Here is a 27,591-nt window from a genome sequence, read left to right as displayed (position 1 = left end):
CCTATTTATATTTAGCATTTTCCCTATAAACCTACTCGTTTATGAGCTACATGATGCAACATGTACACCGAAAGTAATTTGTTCATAGGCTGTAACTCCAGAAACGAGTGGGTTTACGAAAAGAATGTGAGGAATAAAAAAAATTTTTAAATTGCATGTTTTATCCGAAAACATGATAAAATATAGGGTGTTCCATAAGAAGTTTCAAAGTTCCAAAAAGACCATAAAATTCGTTAAAAATATTAATTCTATTATTTAAAAATTGCGGCAAACTTGAACAGTGGAAAACTGTGTATTTTATGGTCTTTATAGAATGTGGGTACAATTTTTAAAATTATTTGACTTATTTACTACAGAGTGTTCCATACGAAATTTCAAAGTTGGCCGCCATTTTGGAAAACGGCGGCTGAATTTCAAAAAACTAAAGTCATATTTTTAATTGCCACAAAAAAAAGGATTGTCCCCCATTTAAAGTTTTCTGTAATTCTTACCGTTTCATCCCAATGATGGCCTCCTTGAGTTGATCACTCTGTATCTATCTACCTATCTATCTATACAGGGTGTTTCAGAATTCGTGTCGGATATTTTAGGGTATTGTTCCTGGGTAAGAAACAAATCCAAATGTCATATTTAAACTGACCGGAAGTCCTTAGTTACCCACACAGCCACCATTTTGTTTTTTTCGCTTATTAATTGTTTTCTAAAAAGTGGTAAAAGATACGAAGTTGAAACTTTGCAAAAACATTTATGACAACTAGAAAAAGCCACAAAAATTATGAACATTTAAAAAATTCATAAAACAAAATGGCGGCCATTTAAAATTTTGTTTCTATATTTAAAATATATATTTAGTTAAAATATTTAGGTGTATACTTCGACCAAAAGTTAAATTGGAAATTTCATATTAATAAAAAATTAAATTTGGCTTATGGCAGATTATCAAAATTGTTTCCTTTAATAAACAAAAAATCATGTATGTCTATTAAGAATGGAACCCTTCTATACAAAACACTTCTACGTCCACTATTGTTATACGCCTGCCCAGTGTGGGGAACTGCTTCATCAAGCTCGTAAACTGCAAACATTTCAAAATAAAGTTTTAAGGATAATTCTAAAATGTCCCTGGTATGTTCGAACCCGTCAAATACATTTAGAACTGGGAATAAAACCTATAGAAGATTTCATCAAGAAAATTACGTCAAAATTATTTACAAAACTTCCATTAACCAGCAGCATTGGATTTTATAACACAGGCCAACCTTCTGAAATCCAGAGACTCCGACTAAAATCCAGATTGCCTCAAGATGTTTTATTAGGCTATAACCATTTTTTTTTATTTGTGTTTCATTGGTGGACAGCGCATTTACAGTCCAACCCGCTAAAACAGTGACAATAAATGCCTGAGGGGCTAGCCATAGCTGACCTCTACCTATGTTAATATAATTAATAATGTTATTTTTTATTTCTTATATTATACCTAACCTGTATAGCAATGTAATGCTGATCGGCTAATAAAATTGTTAAAGAAGTTGTTTTTGCTAAACAATTTGATCCTGTGATTAGATCTTCAATAGCATTAACAAGTTAATAGGCTTACCTACAGGGTGCAGCACTATTATTTTTAAAATTTATGACAACAGGTAATTTGTACCAAGCAGAAACAAAAAGCTGTTATACCGTACGTGGAATGGATGGATTTTTTTCAGTTGTGTTTATGCAGCCAGTTAATACTAGTAGTAAATTAATAAATGTCTATCTACATACAGCAGATCTAGGGAACATAATAATTGTTCTATTTAGCGTTCTCAAGCTGCTTGCCATTATTTTCAGAACCAAAATTGCCTCTTCCGCATCTTGACCCCGTTGCAAGGCACGGGTATAGTGGCTAGTAGGCTATATATATGGTGTTTTGGGCTTTGGGGACCTCAAAATGAAATACTCCCGCCGCAGCAAACCTGCAGACTAAGCGAATTTCCATTTGCCTGATTGGATTTACACTAAAATGTCTCCTTAAAAATATCACATTTATTCCCTATTTAAATCAAATCAGTTTAACACATGCTTAGGTTTGCTGCAACAGGGAGGGTTAAAGTGTTTTTTTTTAAGGAGAATCCCATCTTGAATCCCTGGTGATTTTATAAAAGTATGATCGAATATGATTACTCTACGTTGTATATTCACTGCACTAAAAAAATTTTTACGAAGGAATGCAAATACACCATTTTAGAACCAATAACATTTATAGGTTATTTTAGTTGTATATATTTACACAACCTTAAGCTTAAAATGTGTAGAAATATAAAGAAAACAACATCATTTAAAATAAACTTGAACATATGATTTAAAAATAAAAACAAAACAGAAGTTAGATTTAATTTCGACTCTTTGATTATTTATACAGAATATTTATTCTATGTCGTTTATTCCTTAAACACGACAATAACGTAAAAGCATGAAAAAATAAAACTTGAGTATATGATTTAAATATAAACAAAGAATGCAGACGTTTTTCCGACTAATCTTCAATATTTCAGTTTTATTATAGTATACATTTCATAGTTGACTGGCTAAAAGTAAACCAAATGTGTGTATTGATCACTGTTTTCAAATCCGTGGCACAGCTGTTTTAATTTCAAAAGATGTAAACAAATTAAACCCCATGTTGTTTTAATGGGAAAAGTTTTATTCTGTTGCGAATTTATGGTAAAATACCCCCGCCGCAGCAAACCTGCAGACTAAGCGAATTTCCATTTGCCTGATTGGATTTACACTAAAATGTCTCTTTAAAAATATCACATTTATTCCCTATTTAAATCAAATCAGTTTAACACATGATTAGGTTTGCTGCAACAGGGAGGGTTAAAGTGTTTTTTTTATGTAAAATGTTAATAGTTAGTAAGAAATAAAAACATTTTCCAAATTTGGGCAAAATATGTTAATAAATAAGCAAACTACAACAGTTTACTTATCCTCCATAAGAATAACATAGGAATTTTAAATTTACAATTTTTTTGAATTTTCTCCGTAATTATTAGGCGCATTATAACGCTTCAATATACTAAATTATTTGTTTTTTTAAGCTCTACAAAATAGTTTGGAAAGAAATTGCAAAAATTTAAGTTTTTTGGGTCAAAAATTAGAAAAACCCATTTTTACCCCATAAAAGCCCCCATAAACCCCCGTTCCCATGGTCCGATCATGCTGGTTCGCGAACTCGTTCGAATAAACGTAGGTTTACACGTTTGTACCAAATTTCATCAAAATCGGATCATTTTTGCTCGAGTTATCGCGCTAACGGACACACACACACACACACACACACACACACACATATATATATATATATATATATATATATGAATTTGAACGGATGCTATTTTTGGCCTCTAGGGACCTCAAAACGAAAAATAAAATCGGTCCCGGGTCCAGGTCTTACCATGAGTACTACGGTAATAGCTTATTCCCTTTATGGGAAATTCGCTAAAAATAAGAAAAATGAATAGTTTTCCCTCAAAATTCACGTCAAGACCTTTAAAATAAGACCCCTCCCATCCTTCTACGGCCATCCAGTCACTCACAATTTCTTTACAAAAATTTGACTTACGGAATTATATATATACTAGTGGCCTGTAGGGGCCATAGCCCCTAATTTAGACTACAATAAAAACCCATATATAAAAATACAAATATTCGAAATATGTTTTTAAAATTATTAATTTTATGTTACTTAAAATTAACAGCTTTTCTTTTTTTATATCTTGGTTTTCCTTCCGTTGGAGTCGTAACTTATATTAGTTGCTTCTGATGTGTCAATGAAAAATACAATTGTAAAATAATTATTAAATCAATAACACAACATATTAACAAATGGAAACGTGCACACGGTTTGGCCTGAGTCCGGAGAACGACGAATCAGAGCTGAAATCATACAGCCAAACATTGCACATCTTTTCTACTTTAAAATTGAAGATTTTTTTTTGTAATCCTACGAATTCTGTTATAGTTTTCATTTTGAGAACCAAATGTTAAAATTATTATTAATTATTATGAAGGAAACTCCCCATTTCGCAGTAGTAAGTCAGAAATATATCTATGAATTTGTCCCTGAATTTTAAGACAGAAAGGCCCATTTCCCGGAATCTCTTTTTGTGTAGCGGAAAGCGACGCAAAAGCCATTGCACTGTTGTAAAGCCTTATTGTTATTATTATTATTAGCCTCATGTTTTTTATGAAGTTCGAATCATGTAAAAACAGCGCATTTAGTTCGTCCTTTAATTGTGGTTGTGGCATGTCCATTATGGCAACATGCGTTGAAATGTCCATTTGTGGCCTCCTCTGCGAAGTGAAAAGCGCCACAATGCATGCAAGTGCTTTAGGAGGACCTAAATTGTGAGAAACAACACTCAACTCATTTTCCAGCGTTCTTCTAAAGACAGGTTGTAAAACAGCTTCTGGATTTCTTTCACAGTTAGGCCCTACATGACGTTCTCTTTTGCATTTCTGAAGTCTGTTGAATTCCTGGACACTCTTCCACGTCTTGCAGGTCTTTCCCTACCCTGTCTAGTTACTTCGCTCAATATAAAAACAAAAAACAAAAAACTAAACACAATTCATTTTGAAACATTGTTTACCAACATTTACTTTCGGAATCAATGTAAACATTGCAAATAAATAAGTAACAGCTGATAGAATGCATACGTTTTTCAGTCCCCATGCATTTCTTATGGTGGATATTTTACGTTATAACTCGTTTTCTGGTAACTTTATGGGAATTCTGCTATTTTTCCCGAGTCCCTGGGGTCAAGACCTTTAATTTAAGACCCCTCCCACTTTTCTGCGACTTACCAGACGTCCACAATTTTCTGGTAAAAATTTGGTCTTACAGAATTATATATATAGATAGATATAGATACTAAAACCCCAAACTTGTTTAGTAAGCTCGGCCAGACAATAAATGCGCCACCTGTACAGACAACTAATTGTTATAGTTTATGGAGTTGAGTTGGAAAGTATGAATCTAACACATCATCATCATTTTATAGTGTTGGTAATTCTATAGATGATGATAGTATCAATCACTTACTCACCCTGAAGCTAATGGCTCCATTGCAGTTAACGTCGAACGCTTTGAACACAAAATGGGCGTACATGGTGGCGTCTGAAACAAAAATATCCTTTACTGTTGAGCAAACATACAAATCCATTAATGTAGCCAATATTTAAATCTACATAGTAACATAGTAATTTTAAGTTAATAGTTATTTGGTAATTATTAGGCGTACAGCGAAACTTCTGTGTACAAGAATGTTTGATATTGATCTTTACAAAGTAGAGTGACGTTTGCTTAAATGAATACAAGAAATAAATGTGTATGTATCATACAGTACTAATATTATAAATGTGAAAGTTTGTGTGTTTGTTTGTTTGAAGTTCAATCACGCATTACATACTGGTCGGATTGAGCTGAAATTTGGCATGATGATAGCTTGTTCCCGATTAACATATATAGACAATAAGACATACTCTAATCTCAAAGATCCTTTCGGGTTCCTCCCCAGTGACTCTGGAGTTTCTCATGTTAACCTTATGGACGTACAGTATTCATATTTGAAAGGAATTAAATAATTTTGCCAGCTGTTTCAACTACACATTGTGGTTATATGATATTCAATAGCATTAACAAGTTATAGGGTTTACCAATAGGGGGCAGCACTAATATTCTTTGCATTTATGACAACAGCTAATTTATTTGAACCTAGGCTCCTCATTCCCTTGTAAATTTTTAAGGTTGTTTTTCGTGTCTAGTTCATGTACGTCCACATTGATCGCTGGAGTAGACGAAGTTTTGTTTATATTATTTTAGGATTTTTTTCATGATTTGTGCTTTACTTGTTATTTATGTCCCAATGGTTACATAAGTAGGAGACCAGTTATTGTTGATGATTATATCGTTTTATTTGGTTAAATGGGGGTTTAAATGACTAAAATAACAAGAAAAAAATTGTAAAAAACACTACCTCTAAAGTTGGACGTACAGAACTAACAATAAAATTAGCTTCAGCTGTTCCATAAGGATGACAAATCTACTTTGAACCAAGCAGCAAAAAAAACTTTATACATTATGGAAATTTTCAAAGTACTGTAGGATTGTTTACAGTCTGGTTTACAGGTATGCTTTACTTTTTTATTTTGTTTAGGTGCAGTGGTAGAACATTATTATGGCTATAGTTTATGTTATATTACACCATACCGTAATTTAAAAGAACCAAATTTGATCAAAACCGTGTCATCTCCCATTACAAACACATATCACGAGTATAACTGCAATAAGCATTTACTTATGTTGCATAGTAGGTACCAATAAGTCAATAAGTCATTTATTTAACCAAAATAACAATTACATGCATGGGTCATGTCATTTAGCGAAACATACAGTTTCTTGACATACTGTTCTTTTTTTACACTAAGGATACCTATGATCAAACAAGTTTGATAGTTTATTTTAGCCGTCAGCCAGGAACTTACGGACGCTGTAATAAGCTTTTTTTAAAAGAAAAGATTGTAGGGTTTTTTTAAATTTCAGATGGTTTGATACTGCTTTGAGGTGAGAGGGAAGATGGTTGAACATTTTTATTGCATTATATCGGAGATGGTTTTGAAAGAAGGAAGTGTGGTGTCTAGGAACTGGGAGGGTATTTGTGGATCTCAAACTATAATGATGGTCTGTTGGAGTGATAAACTTGCCAGTGTTTTGGTGCAGAAAGGATAATGTCTTGTAGATGTAGAGACATGGGAACGTTAATATTTCGGATGATAGAAAAACTGGTTTACAAGCCTGACGTCTATTCATTGAAAAGATGGCTCTGATTGCCCTCTTTTGAAGGCGGAATAAAAATAGAGTTCTTTTGTTCTCACACCCCCAGATAGGCAAGGCGTACACGAGATGAGGGAAGATGAGACCGTAATAAGCAGAAAGAAGGACATCGGGCTTAGATAGCTTTGCAAGGGCGCGGATGGCAAATATCCCTGAACTTACCCTATTGATGACGTATTGAATGTGGTCATGGAAATTAATCTTCTCATCTAAGATCAGCCCAAGAAACGGTGTCTTCTCTATTGGGTGTACTGGAACTTCATCCAAGTGAAAACTAAAATACTTAGAAGATCGATCAGAGATATGAAAATTGAGAAGTTGAGTCTTTTGAGAGTTCATCGAAAGCAGATTATTCTCAAACCACTGAACTAGCTTGTTGGCTTCAGAAGAGGTCAATTGCTCAAGAGTCTCTACAACAGGGCTGGACAAGGAAAGAGATGTATCGTCGGCATAAAGAATGGTCCTAGCCGATTCAACACCCATGGGAAGGTCGTTAATGAACAGGAGAAAAAGTGTAGGGCCTAAGATGGAGCCCTGGGGCACACCTCTCGAGACAGGGAGCTCAGGTGAATTGAATTTCCGCAGAAATCCATGCTCATCGACTGACGATACCCGTACACACTGCCTCCTGTCCCTCAGGTATGACCTGAACCATTCTAACGCCAACCCTCTTATCCCATAGGTATGTAATTTTTCTATTAGAAGGTCATGATTAACAGAGTCAAAAGCTCTACGCAAGTCAAAAAGCAGTCCCGTGGAACAGTTTCCTTTATCAAGAGAGCAGACTATGTCATCAATGAGGGCAAACATTGCACTCGTCGTGGATCTATCTTTCAGAAATCCGTGTTGGTTTTCACATACTATATTATGTTGTTTAAAAAAATTGTCAAACGAATTGAAACAACCTTTTCAAAAATCTTCGAGATAAAAGTCAAAATGGATATAGGCCGATAGTTATTGAGGTCTTTTTCATCACTCTTTTTATGTACTGGTCTGACTATTGAAAGTTTTAAGGCATCTGGAAAACAACCCGAGACAAAAGAGAAATTAATCAGGTGGCTAATTGCTCCAGCTAGTAGATCTGACATACTCTTTAAGATTCGTACTGAAATTTCATCTGAACCAGCAGAATTTTTGTTTTTCAGAGAGGCAATGACTTCTTTTACTTCTTACTTTGATGTTGAATGGAGGAAGAGTGAGCCTTTAGGTCGTCCTACCAATGCCACGCTTGTTTTCAATCCATTCTCTGAGTTATTAACATTGACTTTGACAAAATTATCATTGAATCTGGAGGCAATGTGCAAGGGATCGTAAGTCGGCTCACCGTTATCATCTCTGATACACATTTCTTTAAAATCGTTTGATTTCTTTGGTCTTCTGCTATTGATGATTTGCCAGATTTCTTTCGCTTTGTTATCAGACGACTGAATTCTTTTAAATATCTCATTGGACCTCTCTTCTTTAATGACTGCACGGTATTTATATTTTAGTCGCTTATAATATTCCCGCATAAAGTGGGTGGACTCCAAGTCTTTTGTTTTCAAGTAGAGATCATTCAATTCAGTCTTAAGCTGTAAAGCTTGTGGACTAAGAGTTATCTTCTGTACTTTCCTCTGTTTAGTCTTTTTTATGGTCTTAGGAAAATTGTATATTTTGGATGGTTTAGGTTTAGGGATCATCTTCAAATGGTCCAAAATCATTTGGTCCAACAGTATAAACTATTGCGTCCCTCACATTGAAGGCGTTCAAATATCCGCCGTCGTATACAATAATACAATTTTAATAACAACTAGCTGTGTGCCCGTTCTACGCACGGGGATCTTATTGTAGTCAGTTATTGAAACCTTTTTATTAAGAACAGAATTTGGTTTGCATATTTTCAGATATGCTGGCAAAACTATTATACAGTATATAAACCTTCGCAAATACAGTATCTGACAGTTTCAAGCCAAAACAAATGCTTCGAAATTAAATGTAACCTGGGTCGTGTTGGTCCATATGTTAAATCCAATGATTAAACTAAAAAATGCTTTATAGATCTATGAGGCATAGCCCTAATGTAGGCCTATAATTGAAAGTTACCTTCCACAATGGTTAAAAGTATTTAAGGTACTACTTCAACCTCCCAATTTAACACTTTATTCGTGTTGACATTTTCATTATAAAGGTACTTTTGTCCTTTCCGTGAAACACTGAGAAATAAGGGCATTAATGCTTTACTAACAGACATACACACAAAAATACAGAACTTAATTAGGGGGTTTGCTACGCTTTAAGCATAACAAAGTACTTGTAAAATTAGTATCTAAAATAATTTTTTAATGTCATCAAATTTCATCATAACAATGTATATTTGCTTGGACCGATGATGACCCGAAATGACGGCTTACTATATGAAATGAAGACGACTGGTCCAGGGTGGTCCAGCCACCCTGGTATAGACGATTGGTAATTTATAAAGCGTTTAAACAATTCATTATGGTTAGCTGAATAAATGTTTTACTAAAGTGCGTTATCGTTTTCTTAGCATAAACTAACATTTTGGAATCAAAAAAAGAAAAAGCAAAAATTGTACAGTTAAGACATCAATTAAATTGAATACGCCTGTAATAATAAATAAGGTGCAACACCAACTAATTTGTAAAGTACAGTGATGTGTTGGTACTTAAAAATGATTCTTTCTACTACCAACAGTACCAACGGTTCTAAGGAATAGAACCGGTACCAAAAACCAACGTTCACAGTTGAGAACTATAGTACAGCCGACCAATTATATGAGTTAATCAAGTCCCGAGGTTATTGATCTCTTGGTTTTTGATTTTCTCGTAAAACTTTTTAAAACGGCAATCAAAGTTATTTCCCAATAATTGCTTTATTTGTAAACAACTTTTAATGTAAACTTATCGGTGTCAGTTTTTAAAAAAAACAACCTCATACAAACAACTTTTTGTTATTTAATAGATTAGGCCCTACGTACCTATTCTCTAAACAATGATTGGTAAAGGCTATCTAATAACATTAGAAGGAAATGTGACAAAAATCACACAACGTTGGGTTTTTGGACGTTTGTAATTTTATTTCTTAAGTAGGTAGGCCGTGTATTCTAGGGAAAAGTACCTGTTTAGTATTCTATGGTTTATTTTATTTTAGTCTGTCTCCAACACATGTTTTTGGGTTTTTCAATTTTACTACATGTGATTATTGTTTTGATAATATTAATGTTGTTAAAAATGGTCAAGAAATACATTACAGTTTTTTCCTAATTCATTTTGCATTTATTTGTTGGTGATTTTCTCTATAGATTATGTAATTGTATTTTAAAGTTATATAAAGGACTTTCTCTTTCTTCGACAATATTAACCTCAAGACTAAAATCAAGATTGGTAAGATATAGTTAATTATTCATGGTAATCTCTATTCAGTTCCATTACATCAAGCCTAAAACTATTCTCTCCACTTTAAATTCCCTAATAATTTCATTGGTCCTTCGAGCCGGATGAAAGAATCAAGAATATGGATATTCAAAACTACTAATATTGTACATTATTATTTGTTATTTCATCAAGATATTCAAAATTTAACCTTCAAAATCTACTAATGTTTACACTGACAAATTGGAATGTTTGATTCTGTTGCCTTAGTAACTATATTTCAACCCCTTTCAATCTTTGCCTTTACAACCACATTTCTCCAATCAGCTCACTAGTGCATTTTAATATACAAAATGAAGTATCAAACCTTTGTCAGATTTTCTAACCTAATCAAAGTTCGTCTCAATAATATTCTTTCATTTATTGACACTATATCAGAAAATGATCATGTTCAATTAGTTGATCAACAAAAGGTTAATTCCTATAAAAGTGAAGTCAATGAAAAGCGTTGTGAATTTAATGAACACATTAGAAAATTACTGGACGTGCCCACTCTGCCTGGTGACTATGATGAACAAGATATAATTGATCGACAGGAGGAAATAAATGAACTTTGTATCAGCATAGAAAGTAAAATAAATTCTTATCTTTTGGAAAGTAAAGGCAATGATGGCAATCAATCTATTACCTCTCATCTCAATGAACGGGAACACTCTAACATGTCTGTGGTGCGCTTACCGAAAATAGAATTAAAAAACTTTAATGGTGACTCTCAAACTTGGATAGCCTTCATCAACCTCTTTGATACCACAATTCATTCAAATTCATCTCTCTCAAATGTGGCTAAATTTCAATATCTACTTAGTACTTTATCTGGTGAAGCACTCAATCTGGTCAAATCCCTACCCATCTCTGAAGCAAACTACACCATCGCGTACAACATGTTGCGAGATCGTTACCATTCAGTGCGAAGACTTTCATCTCTCCACATCAATAAAATCATTGATTTGCCTAGTGTTAGTTTTTCCTCTACTAAGGATCTCAGAAACTTGCTAAACTCTTTTAATGAAAATTCCCAAGCTCTAACAGCATTAGGCTGTGATGTAGTGGAAAACAATCCTCTCTTAGCATCAATGCTTTTACGAAAACTAGACTCAAAATTGTTAAATAAATATGAATCTTCAAGAAATGACTCTGAATCTCTACCCTCAGTCAATGAGGTAATAACTTTTCTGTCAAATCATTGTGCACATGCTGAAGATGTGTCCATGCACTCACCCAATAGTAGTAAATGGGTCAAACCTCACTCAAATATCCCACCTTTGTCCAACTTCATCCGCAATAATGAAATGACTCATCCCAGACCATTTACCCTAGCATCAACACAAAGCTCCACTGATTTCCCTTGCTTCGTTTGCTCTAAACCTGGACACAAAGTATATTCCTGTACTTTATTCAAAGAAAAATCTCCTCAAGAACGGCATGAACTAATCAAATCCAAGCAACGTTGTTTCTCTTGTCTTGGAAATCACAAAGTCAGTATCTGCAAATCGAAAAACTCTTGTTTTAAATGTCATAAAAATCACCACACCCTGTTACATTTAGAACCATCGAAAGACCTCACATCAAGAAATGCTGTATCATGTTCATCTTCATCTCAAAGTCAAAATGAATTTGCTGGAGTATCAACAAATTTTTCTCGACCTCAAAAGAACACCACTGTTTTATTAGCAACTGTATTGGTAAAGTTGGTGTCTAGGCAAGGTGTTGCTCATGTCTTCAGAGCTCTAATCGACTCGTGCAGTCAATGTGATTTCATAACAGAAAGAGCAGCCCAACTGTTGGGAACTAAACGTCAAAAGTCAACTCTTCGTGTTAATGGAATCAATCAGTCTCTTACATCCCCAAAGGGAATGGGCTATGTGGACATCGAAACACTAAGTGGGAACAAAGTTTCAGAAAATCATCCAATGTTGATTTTGGATAAGATTACCTCGGACATGCCAAGATCTCCTCTTGATCCAAATTTATTGGAAATAGTGAAACCGTATACCCTAGCTGACCCTACTTTCCACCGCCCTGGGCCTGTTGACGTTTTACTAGGTGGGGGTTTATTCCCATTCATTTTCACAGGAGAGAAACGACAACTTGGGCCTAAGTAGAAGTCGCCCCGATCTAGCAGGGGTAGTTTTGGTGTGTTGCGTGTTGCCTAGGGGTGGATTGAAGGGGTTGATTTAGGGGTGGTTTTTGGATTAGGGGTGGTTTTAGGGGTGGTTTTTTTGGATTAGGGGTGGATTTTGGATTAGGGGTGGTTTTAGGGGTGGATTTAGAGTAGGGGGTGGTTTAAGGGGTGGATTTAGTGTTGGGGGTGGGTGTTGGAGTTGGGGGTGGGGTTGTTGTTTTTGGAGGGGTTGAAGACTGTGTACTCTTATGTTAATATAAATTTAATAATTATAATATTTAATTACTTCTTTGGTGTTCCTCTATGATTTATGGATTATCTTTTATGGTATTGAAATTAATGGAAAAAATATTTGAATCAGGTGTTCTCTGATTGGTTGAAAATAAGCTCGTTCCTGATTGGTTATAAATAAGTGACTGTGGTATTGAAATTAACGGATAAAAATATTTGAATTAGGCGTTCTCTGATTGGTTGAAAATAAGCTCGTCCCAGATTGGTTATAAATAAGTGACAGTTGTATTGAAACTAACGGATAAAAATATTTGAATCAGGTGCTCTGTGAGTGGTTGAAATAAGCTTGTACCTGATAGGTTATAAATAGGTGATCTGTGATTGGTTGAAGGGTATATCTGTGAGAGAATTAAAAATCCTGGTTCACTCTTACTTTGGTGGTGTTTATAGGTGTAGTTCTTTTGCTCTGTGACATTTGCTGAATTGTGTGTAGTGTTCTTCTGTAAAAAGGTTATCGTTGTGAGTAGTAATATTAAGTTTTTTTTATGGTGTATTAATTATGTTTGTAAATAGTAGTGATATTTAGATTTTCCTTAATATTCGTTGTAATGGCTTTTGCTGTTGAACCAGTTGAAACTATTAGTGAGGACCAGTCCTATGTTAAGAAATTTAGACTTTATGGGACCAAGACTATATTTAAATTTTCTAATCCTCCTCCTGAAACTAGTGAGTTTGATTGGCTGAGACAGGCATTTGCTTCCATTGTAAAAAAGATGAAAGATCAGGCTCATGATAATGACCAGCTCGGGTTTACCCTTCAAAGCCTTAATCTTAAAGGTAAAGATGGATATGTAGCGTTTCGACCTGCTGGGGAAATCGACGAAGATGTGTTGTGGCAGATTTTTGGGGGTATTGTACAAAGTAATTCCGAATCTATCAAGTCAACGGATACCTTTAAAGTAGAGTGTACGCGAGTGAATCTCCCTGTAGGTTCGGGTACCCGTAAAAGACCTGGATTGTATAATACTTTTGATGAGGAATGTAAGGCTAGGACTGGAATTGTTGTGATAAAAAATAATGATAATTTGTGTCTCCCTCGTGCCTTGGTGGTAGCTGTTGCTCATGCAATTAAAGATCCTCTATATAAAGCGATTCGCCAAGATGATAGGAAAAGGCAGACAGTGATGGCGCAAGAGCTCATCCGGAGGGCTAGGGTAGAAATGCCTGAGAATGGTGCTGGAATTCTTGAACTAGAAAGGTTTCAAGATCTGTTGACTGATTATAAAATCACAGTTTACAATTATGATAGGAAAGGGCGTGATGTGTATTTTGAGGGTCGTCCAGAGAATGCTAAATCTAAAATTAACTTGATTTTCTGTAACGGTCATTTTAATGTCATTACCAGTCTAACTGCTGCTTTTGTTTGTAAATATTATTGTGAAGCTTGCCATGTCCCTTATGATCATAAAACTCAACATAGATGTTCCAATATTTGCTGCTACTGTCAGACCATCTCACCTCCTTGTAAGTTAGAACATGGGGGAGTAACTTGTCCAGAATGTAATATTATTTTAAGAAATCAAAGGTGTTTTATAGCCCACAAAATTGATAAATGTAAAAAAGTGAAAAAGTGTCTTGATTGTGATAAGTTGGTCATGATTAAGGGAAGACCTACACCTCATAAGTGTGGTGAGGTTTATTGTAAACCTTGTGAATCTTTTCAAGATCCTAATCATAAATGTTACATGAAACCCAACGAGGGTAAACCTACATCTAAAGGTTATCTGTATATATTTTTTGATTTGGAAACCCGTCAAGATGAGCCACTCTCCACTGATCCTGACCAGAAAGAACATAAAGTTAACTTGTGTGTTTCACAACAGTATTGTTACCAATGTATTGAGGCTAAATTTTGTATTGCTTGTAAAAACCGTACGAGAGTCTTCAACTCTAACCCGGTTACCCAATTTATGAACTATATAATGGAAACCCGTAAACAGTTTAAAAATGTTTGTGTAATCGCCCATAATGGTCAGGGTTTTGATTTTCAGTTTTTGCTTAAGTATATGCTTGAACGAACAAAATTCACCCCTGAACTGGTCATGAGGGGTACAAAAATTATTTTGATGGAAATGGACAACGTGAGGTTTGTGGACTCACTAAGTTACTTCCCCATGGCCCTTGCTGCACTCCCCAAGGCTTTTGATCTGCCTCCTGAAAGAAAGAAAGGCTACTTCCCCCATTTACTTAACACTCTTGCCAATCAAAACTATGTAGGCCTGATGCCTGACAAACAGTACTATTGTCCAGAGACTATGTTTGAAAAGTCCTACAGGGATTTTGAAAAGTGGTATGATGAACGAGTGGCTGAGAATTATGTTTTTGACTTTAAAAAGGAGATCCTAGAATACTGCATCTCAGATGTGGAAATTCTAGCACAAGCGTGTCTTAAGTTCAGGACAATATTCCTCCAAGAGTGTAATGTTGATCCTTTTTTGGAAGCTGTAACTATTGCTAGTGCATGTAATTTGGCCTTTCGTAGAAACTTCTTGAAACCAAACACGATTGGACTTATTCCTAAGAACGGCTATCGTTTTGTGAATAATCAGTCAGCTATAGCTATCCAATGGCTAAGTTTTGAGGAGGAAATCCGTAAAGTGAGGATAGAACATGCGGGGCTTGGAAAGGAGATTAGTATTTCTGGTTTGAAAGTTGATGGATTTGATGGACAAAAGATCTATGAGTTTCACGGGTGCTATTGGCACGGTTGCTCCAAATGTTATCCTTATAACAGAGATGCTCCTCTGAAGGAGGATCCCTCTGACTCGCTTCACTTGAGATATGAGAGGACCAAATCTAAAATTGCCAAGTTTAATGACTATGAAGTAGTTGAGATGTGGGAGTGTGAGTTTCGTAAGTTAAAAAAGGACCGAAATCTAAAACACTTGGAAACACTCCCCATTCTTAATAATCTTCCTTTGGACCCTAGACAGTCTTTCTTTGGAGGCAGAACAGGTAATGCTAAAACTTACCACAAGTGTGGGAAAGGGGAGACCATTGAATATGTTGATGTTTGCTCTCTTTACCCATATGTATGTAAGTATGGTAAGTATCCTATTGGTCATCCTACGATTTATGTGGGAGATAATGAGTGCAGACAGCGAGGCTTACATGTAGATGGTCTGCTTAAGTGTAAAGTGCTACCACCAAGGGATCTTTACCATCCTGTCCTTCCAGCAAAGATAAACAATAAATTGATGTTTGTCCTATGCAACACCTGTGGGATATCTCAAAATCAGGGTGAATGTGAACATGAAAGTGGGGATAGAGCTTTAATAGGAACTTGGACTATGGATGAAATCAGAAGGGCAGTGGAAAAGGGCTATGTAGTTTTGGATATGTATGAGCTGTGGGAGTATGAGGTAGCCACATATGAAAACGGGGGTTTATTTACAGATTTTATTAATAAATTTTTAAAGATGAAACAGGAAGCTTCGGGGTACCCTGGCTGGTGTCAGACTGAAGATGACAAAGATAAATATATTGAAGATTATTTCAGGCATGAAGGTATCAGATTGGACAAAAGTAAAATAACAAAGAACGGGGGGTTGAGATCATTAGCCAAACTAATGCTTAATTCATTTTGGGGTAAATTTGGACAGAGGGAAAACCAAACCAAGGCTACAATTATTAGAGATTCAAAAACACTATTTGAAATGCTTACCAAACCGGAAATAGATGTAAATAGAATACAGATTGTTAATGATGATGTTGTGGTTGTAAGTTGGGAGTACTTAGAAGAAGTAGGCGAACCTTTGACTAATGTAAACGTAGTGATAGCTGCATACACCACAGCTCAAGCGAGATTAAAGCTCTATGAGCATCTAGATGCCCTTGGTGGTCAGGTATTGTATTATGATACTGATTCTGTATTATATGTATATAAGGGTGGATTGTACAGAGTTCCTACGGGGGATTATCTTGGTGAAATGACCGATGAGCTGGCTGAGTACGGACCTGGATCTTTTATAGTAGAATTTGTTTCTGGGGGTCCAAAAACTTACGCGTATCTTGTTTGGTCAACAAATAAGCAGATCTTGGTCCCAGTTTGCAAAATTAAGGGTCTCACACTCAATTTTAAGACTTCCAAAACGCTCAACTTTGAAAAATTAAAAGAAATGGTCCTTAGTGAAACTAGACGACAAATAGAAATTAATGAAACTAGAATTCGCAGAACTAAAGACCGGAACATCGTTACCATAAATGAAACTAAAGTTTTCCAAATTACAGGACCTAAAAGGAAGCATGAGGGTGAGTATGGTACCTTACCCTATGGATATAAAAAACAAAAACTTACCCACCAGTCCTAACAACATACTGTTGTGTTGTAACCATCTTTTTGACTAAGAGAGGTTGGATGATAAGACCTCCCCCCTCCTAATGCCGCGTGACTCTGGGAACTTTCTTAAATATTTAGTCTCTGTTTGGAAGCGAAAGTGTTAACAATGAACCGTTATTGTTGCGAGAACAAATGTTTTGTAACCCCTTCGGTTCATGTTGATGGGATAGCATGTAGAAAATGTGAAAGTTTTGGTTATTGTATGTGTCGTTGTAAAAATTACCAGGCCCCAGTACCTAAATTGGTTGAACTTAAAGTATATAAAACTCGAAGTTGTTTTACTTGCTGTAAGGACAAATGCTTACAGTTTTATTGGGATGATTTGCAAAATATCTGTCTTGAATGTTTCCCTAAACCGCTGTGTGAATGTAAATTAAAAATTTGTAAGAACCGAAGTGACTGGTCTGTTGTATGAATCACGTGACCAAGGGTACCAGACAGTGATACGTTTGTCACCGTCATTCTCTTATTTGATCCCATGCTGATCAGACATACTCTGACATAACTCATTTTTTGTGAAAATGTTTCATCTTACTTCTTATATATTTAACGACCGGCATGTGTCTGTATTATTTGATTCTGATGATAACCCTTGGTTTAAAGGTAAGGAAATTGCTGATATTTTAGGCTATTCTAGATCACGAGATGCACTTAAAGCCCATGTTAAAGATAAATATAAAAAAAATTATGCATTTATAAGGAGCGGTGAAATGCCGCTCCCTTTTAACAATCAACCACATACGGTTTACATTAATGAACCAGGTTTGTATTCTTTAATATTGAAATCAAAACTCCCTATTGCGGAGACTTTCCAGGACTGGGTGTTTGAAAAAGTGTTGCCCTCTGTACGTAAGTATGGAGAATACAAACTTGTAGCTGAAAAAAATACATTATTACAGTTACTTACTCAGTCTAATGAATCCAATCGTCAACTTGCTCAAATAAATACAGACTTTAAAACATCAAATGATTTATTGTCTAAAGAAAATCAATCCTTGAATGCAATTTTAACTGAACAGTCAGGTAAGGTAACCGTGTTTCCTTGTGATAGTAATCTTCAACACGTTCTCTGTGTTTTGATTAGAGAAACTGGAGGGAGTGAGAATGAATACAAGTGCATTCGAACAGAAAAAAGACATTTTAGAACAGCTGTAAAAAAGGCTAAAAGTGATGGGTTTGTGCTGTGTTTTATACGATTTCCTGTCCCTAATGGGATAAACATCTTGAATAAAGCAAAAGAAACCATGTTAAATCTTGGTATATATTTTGAATCACATTTTAATAATGTCATAACGTCTTATAATTTTGTAAATATAGTAAAACTTGTTTTAAATGAATAAAAAACCCCATTGAATGTGAGTGTGAATGTGGGAGTTAGTAAGGCTTAACCATGAAACCTCCTGTTTGTGGACAGACACCTACGTAATGGTTGGCTTAAAACACCATAAATCCATACGTAGATGGCAGGTTGGCCTAAAAACCATAGAACAATGAGTTTCCTGCGTTTGCCACAAATTTGTGAATGAAGGTCAATGGCACGGCTGAATAAAAGACCTGTAAACCTGAGTGTATGTATGAATGAAGGACATAGTTGAATGACCTTAGGTTGGTCTTTCAGTCCGGTGGGAAAAATTTAAAACAAGTAAAATACTGCTCTCTGATTGGTCGTAATAAGCTTGAATCCTATTGGTTGTAAATAAGAGTGCGGGGCTGTGATTGGTCGATGGATATTTAACAATAATTTGAGATTCAAAGTTCAAAGTATCATTCTATCTCTGGTCTCCACCGCATCATGTTGTCTCTGTCTGAGCTTTCAATTAGAACAATTTGCTCAAACGCCATCCTTTTACCTTATGTAAAAGAATGTGTTGATCTTCCATCAACGCTAAGGCAGGATGTTTTGAACTATCATAAGGAAAACTGCGGTTACGTAACCCTAAACTACTATGAGTCTTTACGAGGCTCTAGAAGTTGGTGTACTACCTGTGGAAGAATGGTTGGTCTTCCTTCTCACTTAAGGCGAAGAGGTAGCTTTACGTATCCAAAGTTTAAAACCCCAAAAGAAACATGCCGCATTTGCATGGCTCCTTTATTCATCTTCCATAAAGCCACTTGTAAATTATGTAAAAACTAAATGTTTTTACTTTTGTTATTTGTTATTTTTTTTAGAAAACATTTAGTTTTCTAAAAAAAAATAACTTGAAATTCTCTTTCTTTTTGTTTGCTAAAAAGGGAGAGGGTGTTACAAGGCGTCTACCAGTTTCGCTGGACTGGCCATGTAATGCTTAACCTGGGTGTAGTATACACGAGTGGTCTCAAACCCCACTCAAGCAAACAATATCCTATTTCAGTCTAAATCTCTAACTAAACACTTTATTACAATTTAGTATGTTGTTGGCAGGTTTTCGTCTGATTAAATCTTTAGCTGACAAACTATTTGTACTTGTTGTTTTTATTGCTAGCTTGATATTTATTTATTTAATGAGAATCACTGATTTGTGTGAGAACCTTTAAAAACACGTGCTAAACAGTTGTATACTTCATTTGTGAAATGGTTAGTAAAAGCGCTATAGCTGAGGAGCTACATAGACCTGCTAGGCGAAACTACCCTAGACGTAAAGTGACCCTTAAGGGATTGCATGATTTATACCAAGCTGATTTAGTTGAGATGCAGCCATATTCTAAAATTAATAAAGGCTATAGATATATTATGACAATTATTAATTGCTTTTCCAAGTTTGCATTTGCCATTCCGTTAAAAGACAAATCTGGACCAGAGGTAGCTAAAGTTTTAGATCCTTTTTTAGCTAAAAATAAAATGAAAAACTTTCAAACTGATCAAGGTAAAGAGTATTTTAACAAACATGTCAGCAGTTTAATGCGGAAATATGATATAAATCATTACCATACCTATTCTGAGCTTAAAGCCAGTATCATAGAAAGATTTAATCGTACTTTAAAAACTAAAATGTATAAACTATTTACTGCCAGAGGTAGTTATGAGTGGGTAAGTTTGTTATCAGGACTTGTAAAATCCTATAATAACACTAAACATAGGACTATTGGTATGAAACCAAAGGATGTAAAACAAAAAGATGTTAAAAATATATTAAAGAGAATTTATAGCGGACAAAGTGTTAAGCGGCAAACTAAAGCTAAATTTCAAATCGGTGATAATGTTAGAATTAGTAAAAACAAAAAGACATTTAAAAAAGGTTATCTACCAAATTGGACAAATGAAGTTTTTAAAGTGTATGCAATTAAACCTACTAAACCTGTAACTTATATATTGCAAGACTCTAAAGGTGATATATTAAAAGGTGGATTTTATTCAGAAGAAATTAGTAAATCTAAGACTGGTAATGTATATTTGGTTGAAAAAGTTTTGCGGAAGAAAGGTTCTAAATTATTAGTTCGGTGGAAAGGTTATGATAACAGTCATGACTCTTGGATTGATGCCAAGGACTTGGTGTGATAACTCTGGTGTTTGCGTAAATACTTCTTCCTTGAACTATAGGTTATGATAAGATTTGTTTCTGGGAAGAGATATCACTTGTTAATTAGCACATGGTGTGATGTCTGCTCGGTTCAAAAACTATATATCTCTCTGTTATCAATTCATGGTAATTAGTCAGAATGCGTGTTGTGAAGCAAGACGTTGATTTTTCTGTTTTAAATTTTGATGAATACATTGGATCAGGCATGGTTACACATCGTAAAAAACACGGTACATTATTACCTGACTCTATTCGCTGTATTATATCAGGACCAAGCTCATCAGGCAAGGCAAACGTGTTGTTTAATTTACTATTTGACCCAAATGGATTAAGGTTTAAAAACATTTATATTTTTTCAAAGTCTCTATATCAATCGAAATACAGGTTCTTAAAAAATGTTATGCCTAAAGAAATAGGGTATTTTGAGTTTGGAGATAATGATAAAGTAGTACACCCTAACGAGGCTAAACCACATTCAATAATGGTGTTTGATGATATTTCTTGTGAAAAGCATGATAATATTAGAGCTTATTTTACTATGGGTAGGCATAAAAATATAGATACCTTTTACCTAGGACAAACATACAGTGCCATTCCGAAACAGCTAATAAGGGACAATAGTAACTTTATTATATTATTTAAACAAGACGAAATGAATCTAAAACATATATTCAACGATCATGTCACCACAGATATGTCTTTTGACAAATTTAAAGAGATCTGTGCTAAGGCATGGTGTGACAACTTTGGGTTTCTGGTAATCGATAAAACATCTGGCCCATATAAGGGAAGGTATAGGGTAGGAATTGACAGTTTCGTGACAGAGCTATAATGGTTCGTATCTATACATATAATGATCTGGGAGGTTTTAATACCCGTCTTCATAATGTTAAATCAAACTTATGCTCATACTATTACAAGAATAAAAATAAGTTTTGTGGGAACTATTGTAGTAAAAAACCTCCCCACGGATATCAGTTTAATAGGAGATGTTGGAGACATAAAAAACCTAAGGGGTCTGCCATGATACCACCTGTAGTTTTACTAATGATTTCTGCTAGCGAAAGAACTTATAACAGGGCGTGCTGGCTAAACTTTATAAATTCCTGTGAAGTAAATAATGTCCCTTTAGAATTCGTAATATATCATGAGGATATGTACAATTGTACTGTAAGAGACCCACAAAATATGATATCTAGATTTAGACCGCTTCCTGAAATATTTGGCAAAGTCCGACCTCTGCGCAACTTACACGGCAGTGTAAATTTCACTCAAATATGTAATGAAATGTTGGAATATGGATGTAAGATTCCATATGTAGCACGATGTATATTGCTAACAGAACGAACTATTCCTATAAGGTCCCCATTAACAGTCTATAAAAGGTCTTTAAATTTAAAATGCTATATCGACATTAGCTATAACGTTGCATACTCTAAAGTACCTGATAATGTTCCAATGACTTTTAGAAACAAACCGTACAGTGGTGTTAATAATCTCTGTCAAGGTCTGTATACTACAGAGTTTCTTAAGGAAGCTCTACCTACACTCCCAAATCAGTGTAAAAAGTTTGGTATTACATTAAACGGTGGTATGTATACTGTGACAAATAGAGTTTTATTTGATCAGTGGAGAGCATTTACAGGGTCAAATCCAAGTGAATTTTGGCTTCTTAACTCTTACCTATTGCAAAATATAAATAAACATAGACCTTTGGAATTACTTAAAAGATTTATGGAGAAAACTGTTGAAAATGATAAATATACAGTAGCAGAAATACCTCAATGGAGGGATGGATGGAAACGAACCTTTGTATTTAAAAGTTTTAACACACAATATGTGATCCCGCGGTTTGATTTTAGGATGCAACAGTACTATAGAGGTATAGACTTTAGCACTGGGGTTTCACTAAGAAGAATAATTAAGTTCTTACGGAGGTATAAGAGGCGTGCACTATTCATTAGGCAGGTTGAATTGCCTTAAATGGGCTGGGATCGGTTGGGGGTTTATTATTCTACACTATGGTGCGGAAGAGTAAACATGTTAAGGCACAATTAATTGAGCTGTGAAATGCTATTAAACGCAAGTATAGAGCTTTTAAAGAAGGCACTGAAGAAAGTGATATTTTATTAGAAAAACAGTATAAGCCGATAATCAGTGAACTTAGGAAAAACACAGCAAATAATCTTGATATAAAAACTGAGCAGGAAAGTGTTAAAATGGAAGAACCTTTGGAAGAACCTATGGAGGAAGAGCCAATAAATTATGATCTAACTGAATCTGAAAGTGATGATGACAAATTCTTTCCATCTGGTACGTCAACACCAAGGGCTAAAGATTTGTCGGAATTGGTATCGTCTCCCGAGAAACTGGCATCCACCACTCAATATATAAATGAATACTTTACAAATCCTATTACAAAGGAATACATGTATATGTTTATTAAAGATTCTACGAATAAAAAGCTAATTGACTATATTTACGGACCCCGCTACGAGAATGACACACTTATGATTGGTGAAAAAGTTATGGATTTTGATGACAAAGGTAATATAAAGATTGGCGCAGTAAACTATGGAAAATCTAATGGATTGTATGAACTTATATTTAAAAGGTTACCTGATAGTACCATGTATAATGATAATGATTTAAGAACTTACAAAAGTATTCTTATTACTACAAACGCTCATAAGGAGGGTTATAGTTTTGATGGAAAAATTAAATCAAACAAAGGTACAAAGTATATGAAGATTATTAGACCTTTAATCTCTCAAGCTAAAGGTAAAGGAATGTTATGGAAGTCCTTAAAGTCACGTGATATCATACATTGGGATGACGTTAATGAGCTAGTTGACCGATTAAGACACATAGCTATGTCAACAGAAGCTGGAAACAGAGTACATGTTAATGAGATACTAAGTATTGTGGAGGAGCTAAGAGAGGCAGGGTACATAAAAGGAGCTGGAAACAGTAGGTATAAAGCATTACTATAATGACTATTGACAAGTTTGGACGTAGTTTGAAAGCTAGTAGTAGCAAGAACCTTAAAGGGCTTAAAGGGGAAGGTTTTAATTTAACACCAGATGGTGATTATGATATGCAAAATAAAAAGCTATGTAACTTGGCTTCTCCATTACAAGCTGCTGATGCAGCTACAAAATCATATGTTGATTATAGAAGTGTACCCTTTTCTGAAGGTAAATATGATATGCAAAATAGGAGAATATGGCAATTGGCTGACCCTAAAGTACCAACTGATGCTGTTAATCTGCGTACCCTAAACAAACTAAGTCTGAAATTAACTAAAAATAATTATAATGCACAGAATAAGCAGATCAATAGTTTAGCCACTCCAAGTGTTTCTGATGATGCAGCAACAAAATTCTATGTGGATAAAGCTTGTGAAGAAAGTGTGACATTATTAAGAACTGATTTATCCATGCTACAATCGGAAATTGATGGTCTAAAAACTAGGCTAACAAAATGTGAAAGCCTTATAACAGATAACAAAACTGAACATGAGAAAAACCTAAGGAAGTTTGGAACTTATGTTTTTAACTATATCAATAGAAAACAAACTGGAAGGTCAGCTGTACAAACAGATGACGATTACATAGATTGGGAAGAACTATTTAAACTATCACCAAAAGATAATTCCTCTCCCACAGAAAATATAGCTATCGCACACCAAAATGATGATACCCAACCACAAACTAAAGATGCATCCCAGCCGAAAAATAATGGTGATGAGCAGGAGGAGGAGGAGGAGGAGGTGGAGGAGAAAGTATTGCCTGAATTTCTCGAGGAAAGCATACTTGCACGTGTGCAACCATTTATGTCAAATATAGAAAAAAACGATAACACACCTTAGTTACTTGTCAACCATCAACGATACTGGTCATAATTATAGCTGTCTCTCAAGCATTTGCCATAAATGGCCAAGACCAAGACTAAAAACTTCAGATGTAAACAGGCGATCAAACGGGGTGGTAATATTGTTTCATCTGTTCTTAATAAAGCTATCGACTTACTACCTGTCGAATTGCATTTACCGGGGTATAATTATTGTGGGCCGGGTACAAAATTGTCCAAAAGGTTGGCAAAAGGAGATAAAGGAATAAACGGTTTAGACGAAGCGTGTAAGTCCCACGATATTGCGTATTCGAGGTACAAAGATTCTGAGCGTAGGAGACAAGCGGACAAGGAGCTTGCAGATTGAGCTTGGCAAAGATTTAAAGCTTCAGACTCATCGGTAGGTGAAAAAGCCTCAGCTTGGGCTGTTACAACCGCAATGAAGGCGAAAACTAAGTTTGGGGGAGGTCGGCGAAAGAAGCGCAGTGTTAAGCGATTAAAAGGAAAAGGATTATACCTCAGACCTTATAGAAAGGAAGGTGCTGGTAAACGTAAAAATAAACGAAAGGGTAATAAAAAAAAAGCATCTCGGTACCATTAAAACCTCTTACTAATTATGATTTAGTTAAGTATGTAAAATTGTTAAAAATTCCAAATTTTAGAGGGGTTTTTATGAGGGATAAACTACCAAATTTGCCTAAAAAGCACGAATCAGCCATTGTAAACTTGGATGATAATTTTGGCCAGGGAACACACTGGGTATGCTATAAAAAAGATGATAAAACAGTTTATTACTACGATAGTTTTGGAAATTTAAAACCACCGAGGGAACTAATCAGGTACCTAGAGGATTGTGAAATACACTATAACTACAAAAGAGAGCAAAGTTTCAACTCAGTCATCTGCGGTCACTTGTGTTTAAAGTTTCTCTGCAACGATGTTTAGTCTTACCGGGGTAACCAGTGTGCTTTCAAACGAGCTTTCATTTCCTATTGATGTTACTAGTGGGGATTGGGAACTAGGATTAATAGAACTTACTACATATAATTCCATACCAAACATAGAAAATAATGTAAATAACAAGTTTTATTATGGTAAAGATCAAGTTATCACTATACCAGAAGGTTCATACGAAATTGAGGATATTGAAAAATATATAATTTCTAAACTGCCGAAAAAGGTAAAGTTTACATTAAAACCTAATAATAATACTTTAAAAGCAGAGCTATTTTGTTCAGAAGATATTGATTTTGAAAAGGACCACTCCTTGGGAAAACTACTTGGATTTAAAAACCAAATTTATAAAGCTAATAATCAGCATGCCTCGGAGCTACCTGTGGATATAATTAAAGTTAACTCAATACGGGTGGACTGTAACGTTACACGTGGCTCATTTTTGAACGGGATAGAGGACCATGTAATACATGAGTTCTATCCTGCAGATCCACCAGGCTATAAAATAATAGAAATACCACGGAATGTTATTTATTTGCCAGTGATCAGCCAGAGGATAAACAACTTGACAATCTCCCTAAGAGATCAAGACGGTAAATTAGTTAATTTTCGTGGAGAAAGAATTTCAGTAAGGCTCCATCTTAGACGGAGTAATGGGTCTGCTATTTAGTGATTTACCTACAGTTCGACGATTTAGTAGTAACCAGACATCCAAAGGATTAACTTGTAAAAATATAAATTTTCTTCGCTCTCTCGGCTTCAAAGTAATAAAAAATGGCTCTGTTAGAGATAGGTCAAGCAGCAGCATACGATGATTTAATCACCAGTATGGAATTTCATACTCACCAACCATACGCATCTACTACTTATAATAATAATGATGAAATTAGAATTCCACTTCTACAACAGGACATAATTACAGCTCCATTTTACAGTAGTATTGTCATTCATGGTTCGGTCAGTGCTAAAAAAACTGATGGTTCATCACAAGAAGTATCACTTGTTAACAACGCAATTGCATTTTTATTTGAGGAAATTCGCTACGAGCTTTGCGGAAAAGAAATTGATAGAACAAAAAATGTAGGCATTACTACAACTTTGAAAAATCTCGTTTCCATTAGGGAGGAAGAGAAAAATACTTATAAGAATGCGTGTTGGTTGGGACCCGGTAAAGTCGAAAAAGCTAAGGATTTTGTATATTCAGTACCTTTGAAACTTTTGTTGGGGTTCACAGAGGACTATAAAAAAGTTTTGGTGAATGCTAAACAAGAGCTCATCCTATTGCGTTCATCCAGAGATGAAAATGCTGTATTAACCACTAATGAAGGTATGGTGACATTAAAAATTGATAAGATCTACTGGCGTATACCTCATATAACTGTAAATGATAGCCAGAAATTAAAACTGTATAAGTATATCGAGAAAGATCCAACTATTCATATTCCATTTCGGCAATGGGAGTTAATTGAATACCCAACCCTACCCACAACTGAGTCTATGTCTTGGACTCTTAAAACTTCTAACCAAACAGAAAAACCACGATATATTGTTTTAGCATTTCAAACTGGTAGGAAAAATAGTGTAACCAAAGACATGTCTCAATTTGACGTTGCTGATTTACAGGATGTAAAATTGTATTTGAATTCAAACTTTTACCCTTACGATAATATCCGTGGAAACTCTTGTTTGTTTTATGACATGTATACAAGTTTCCAAAGCTCCTACTACGGAAGAGTTGGTTCTCCTATATTAAGCTTTAGTGATTTCACATCAAACTGTCCAATTTACGTAATCGACTGTTCTAAACAGGATGATACTATTAAAACCGGTCCTGTAGATGTTAGACTGGAAATTCAATTTAAAAATGCTATCCCTGCAAATACAAGCGCATACTGTCTCATTATTCATGATACACACTACACATACACACTGGGGATGTGAGAAAGATATCTATGTAAGGGGTAGCATTGCGATCAGTTTAGGGTAAACATTCAGGTGGTAAACATGGAATGGCTTAGTGTTGAGTTTTATGACGAGCATAACATATTGCTTGGTATAGAGAAGGTAGACTGTTTTAAAATATATGCAGATATGAAAAAGTTTAATGTTCCCCATGGTACTAGTAAAATCCTTGTTAAAATTAGAGAAGGTCCTTCTATGTCAGATGAGGAGTCTTCAGAAGAGGAGGAGGAGGAGGGGGAGGAGGGGTTATTTTACTTTTCAGATGAACC

At 35.1% G+C, this 27,591-nt stretch overlaps 1 protein-coding gene across 1 annotated transcript in view; it reads right to left on the bottom strand.

The window, feature by feature from the left end:
• Window positions 1-27,591, bottom strand: part of LOC128985574 (Kv channel-interacting protein 1) — a 236,633-nt gene that overhangs the window by 14,077 nt on the left and 194,965 nt on the right. The window contains exon 3 of the mRNA XM_054405188.1: window positions 5,088-5,158. Coding sequence (XP_054261163.1) covers window positions 5,088-5,158 — 71 coding nt within the window. The remainder of the gene's footprint in view (window positions 1-5,087; window positions 5,159-27,591) is intronic.

Source organism: Macrosteles quadrilineatus, unplaced genomic scaffold (genome assembly GCF_028750875.1).
Source record: "Macrosteles quadrilineatus isolate MER2022 unplaced genomic scaffold, UCM_ALF_1.0 Scaffold_2__2_contigs__length_208266976, whole genome shotgun sequence".
Classification (NCBI taxonomy): Eukaryota; Metazoa; Arthropoda; class Insecta; order Hemiptera; family Cicadellidae; genus Macrosteles; species Macrosteles quadrilineatus.
This window is presented reverse-complemented; position numbering and strand designations above follow the sequence as displayed.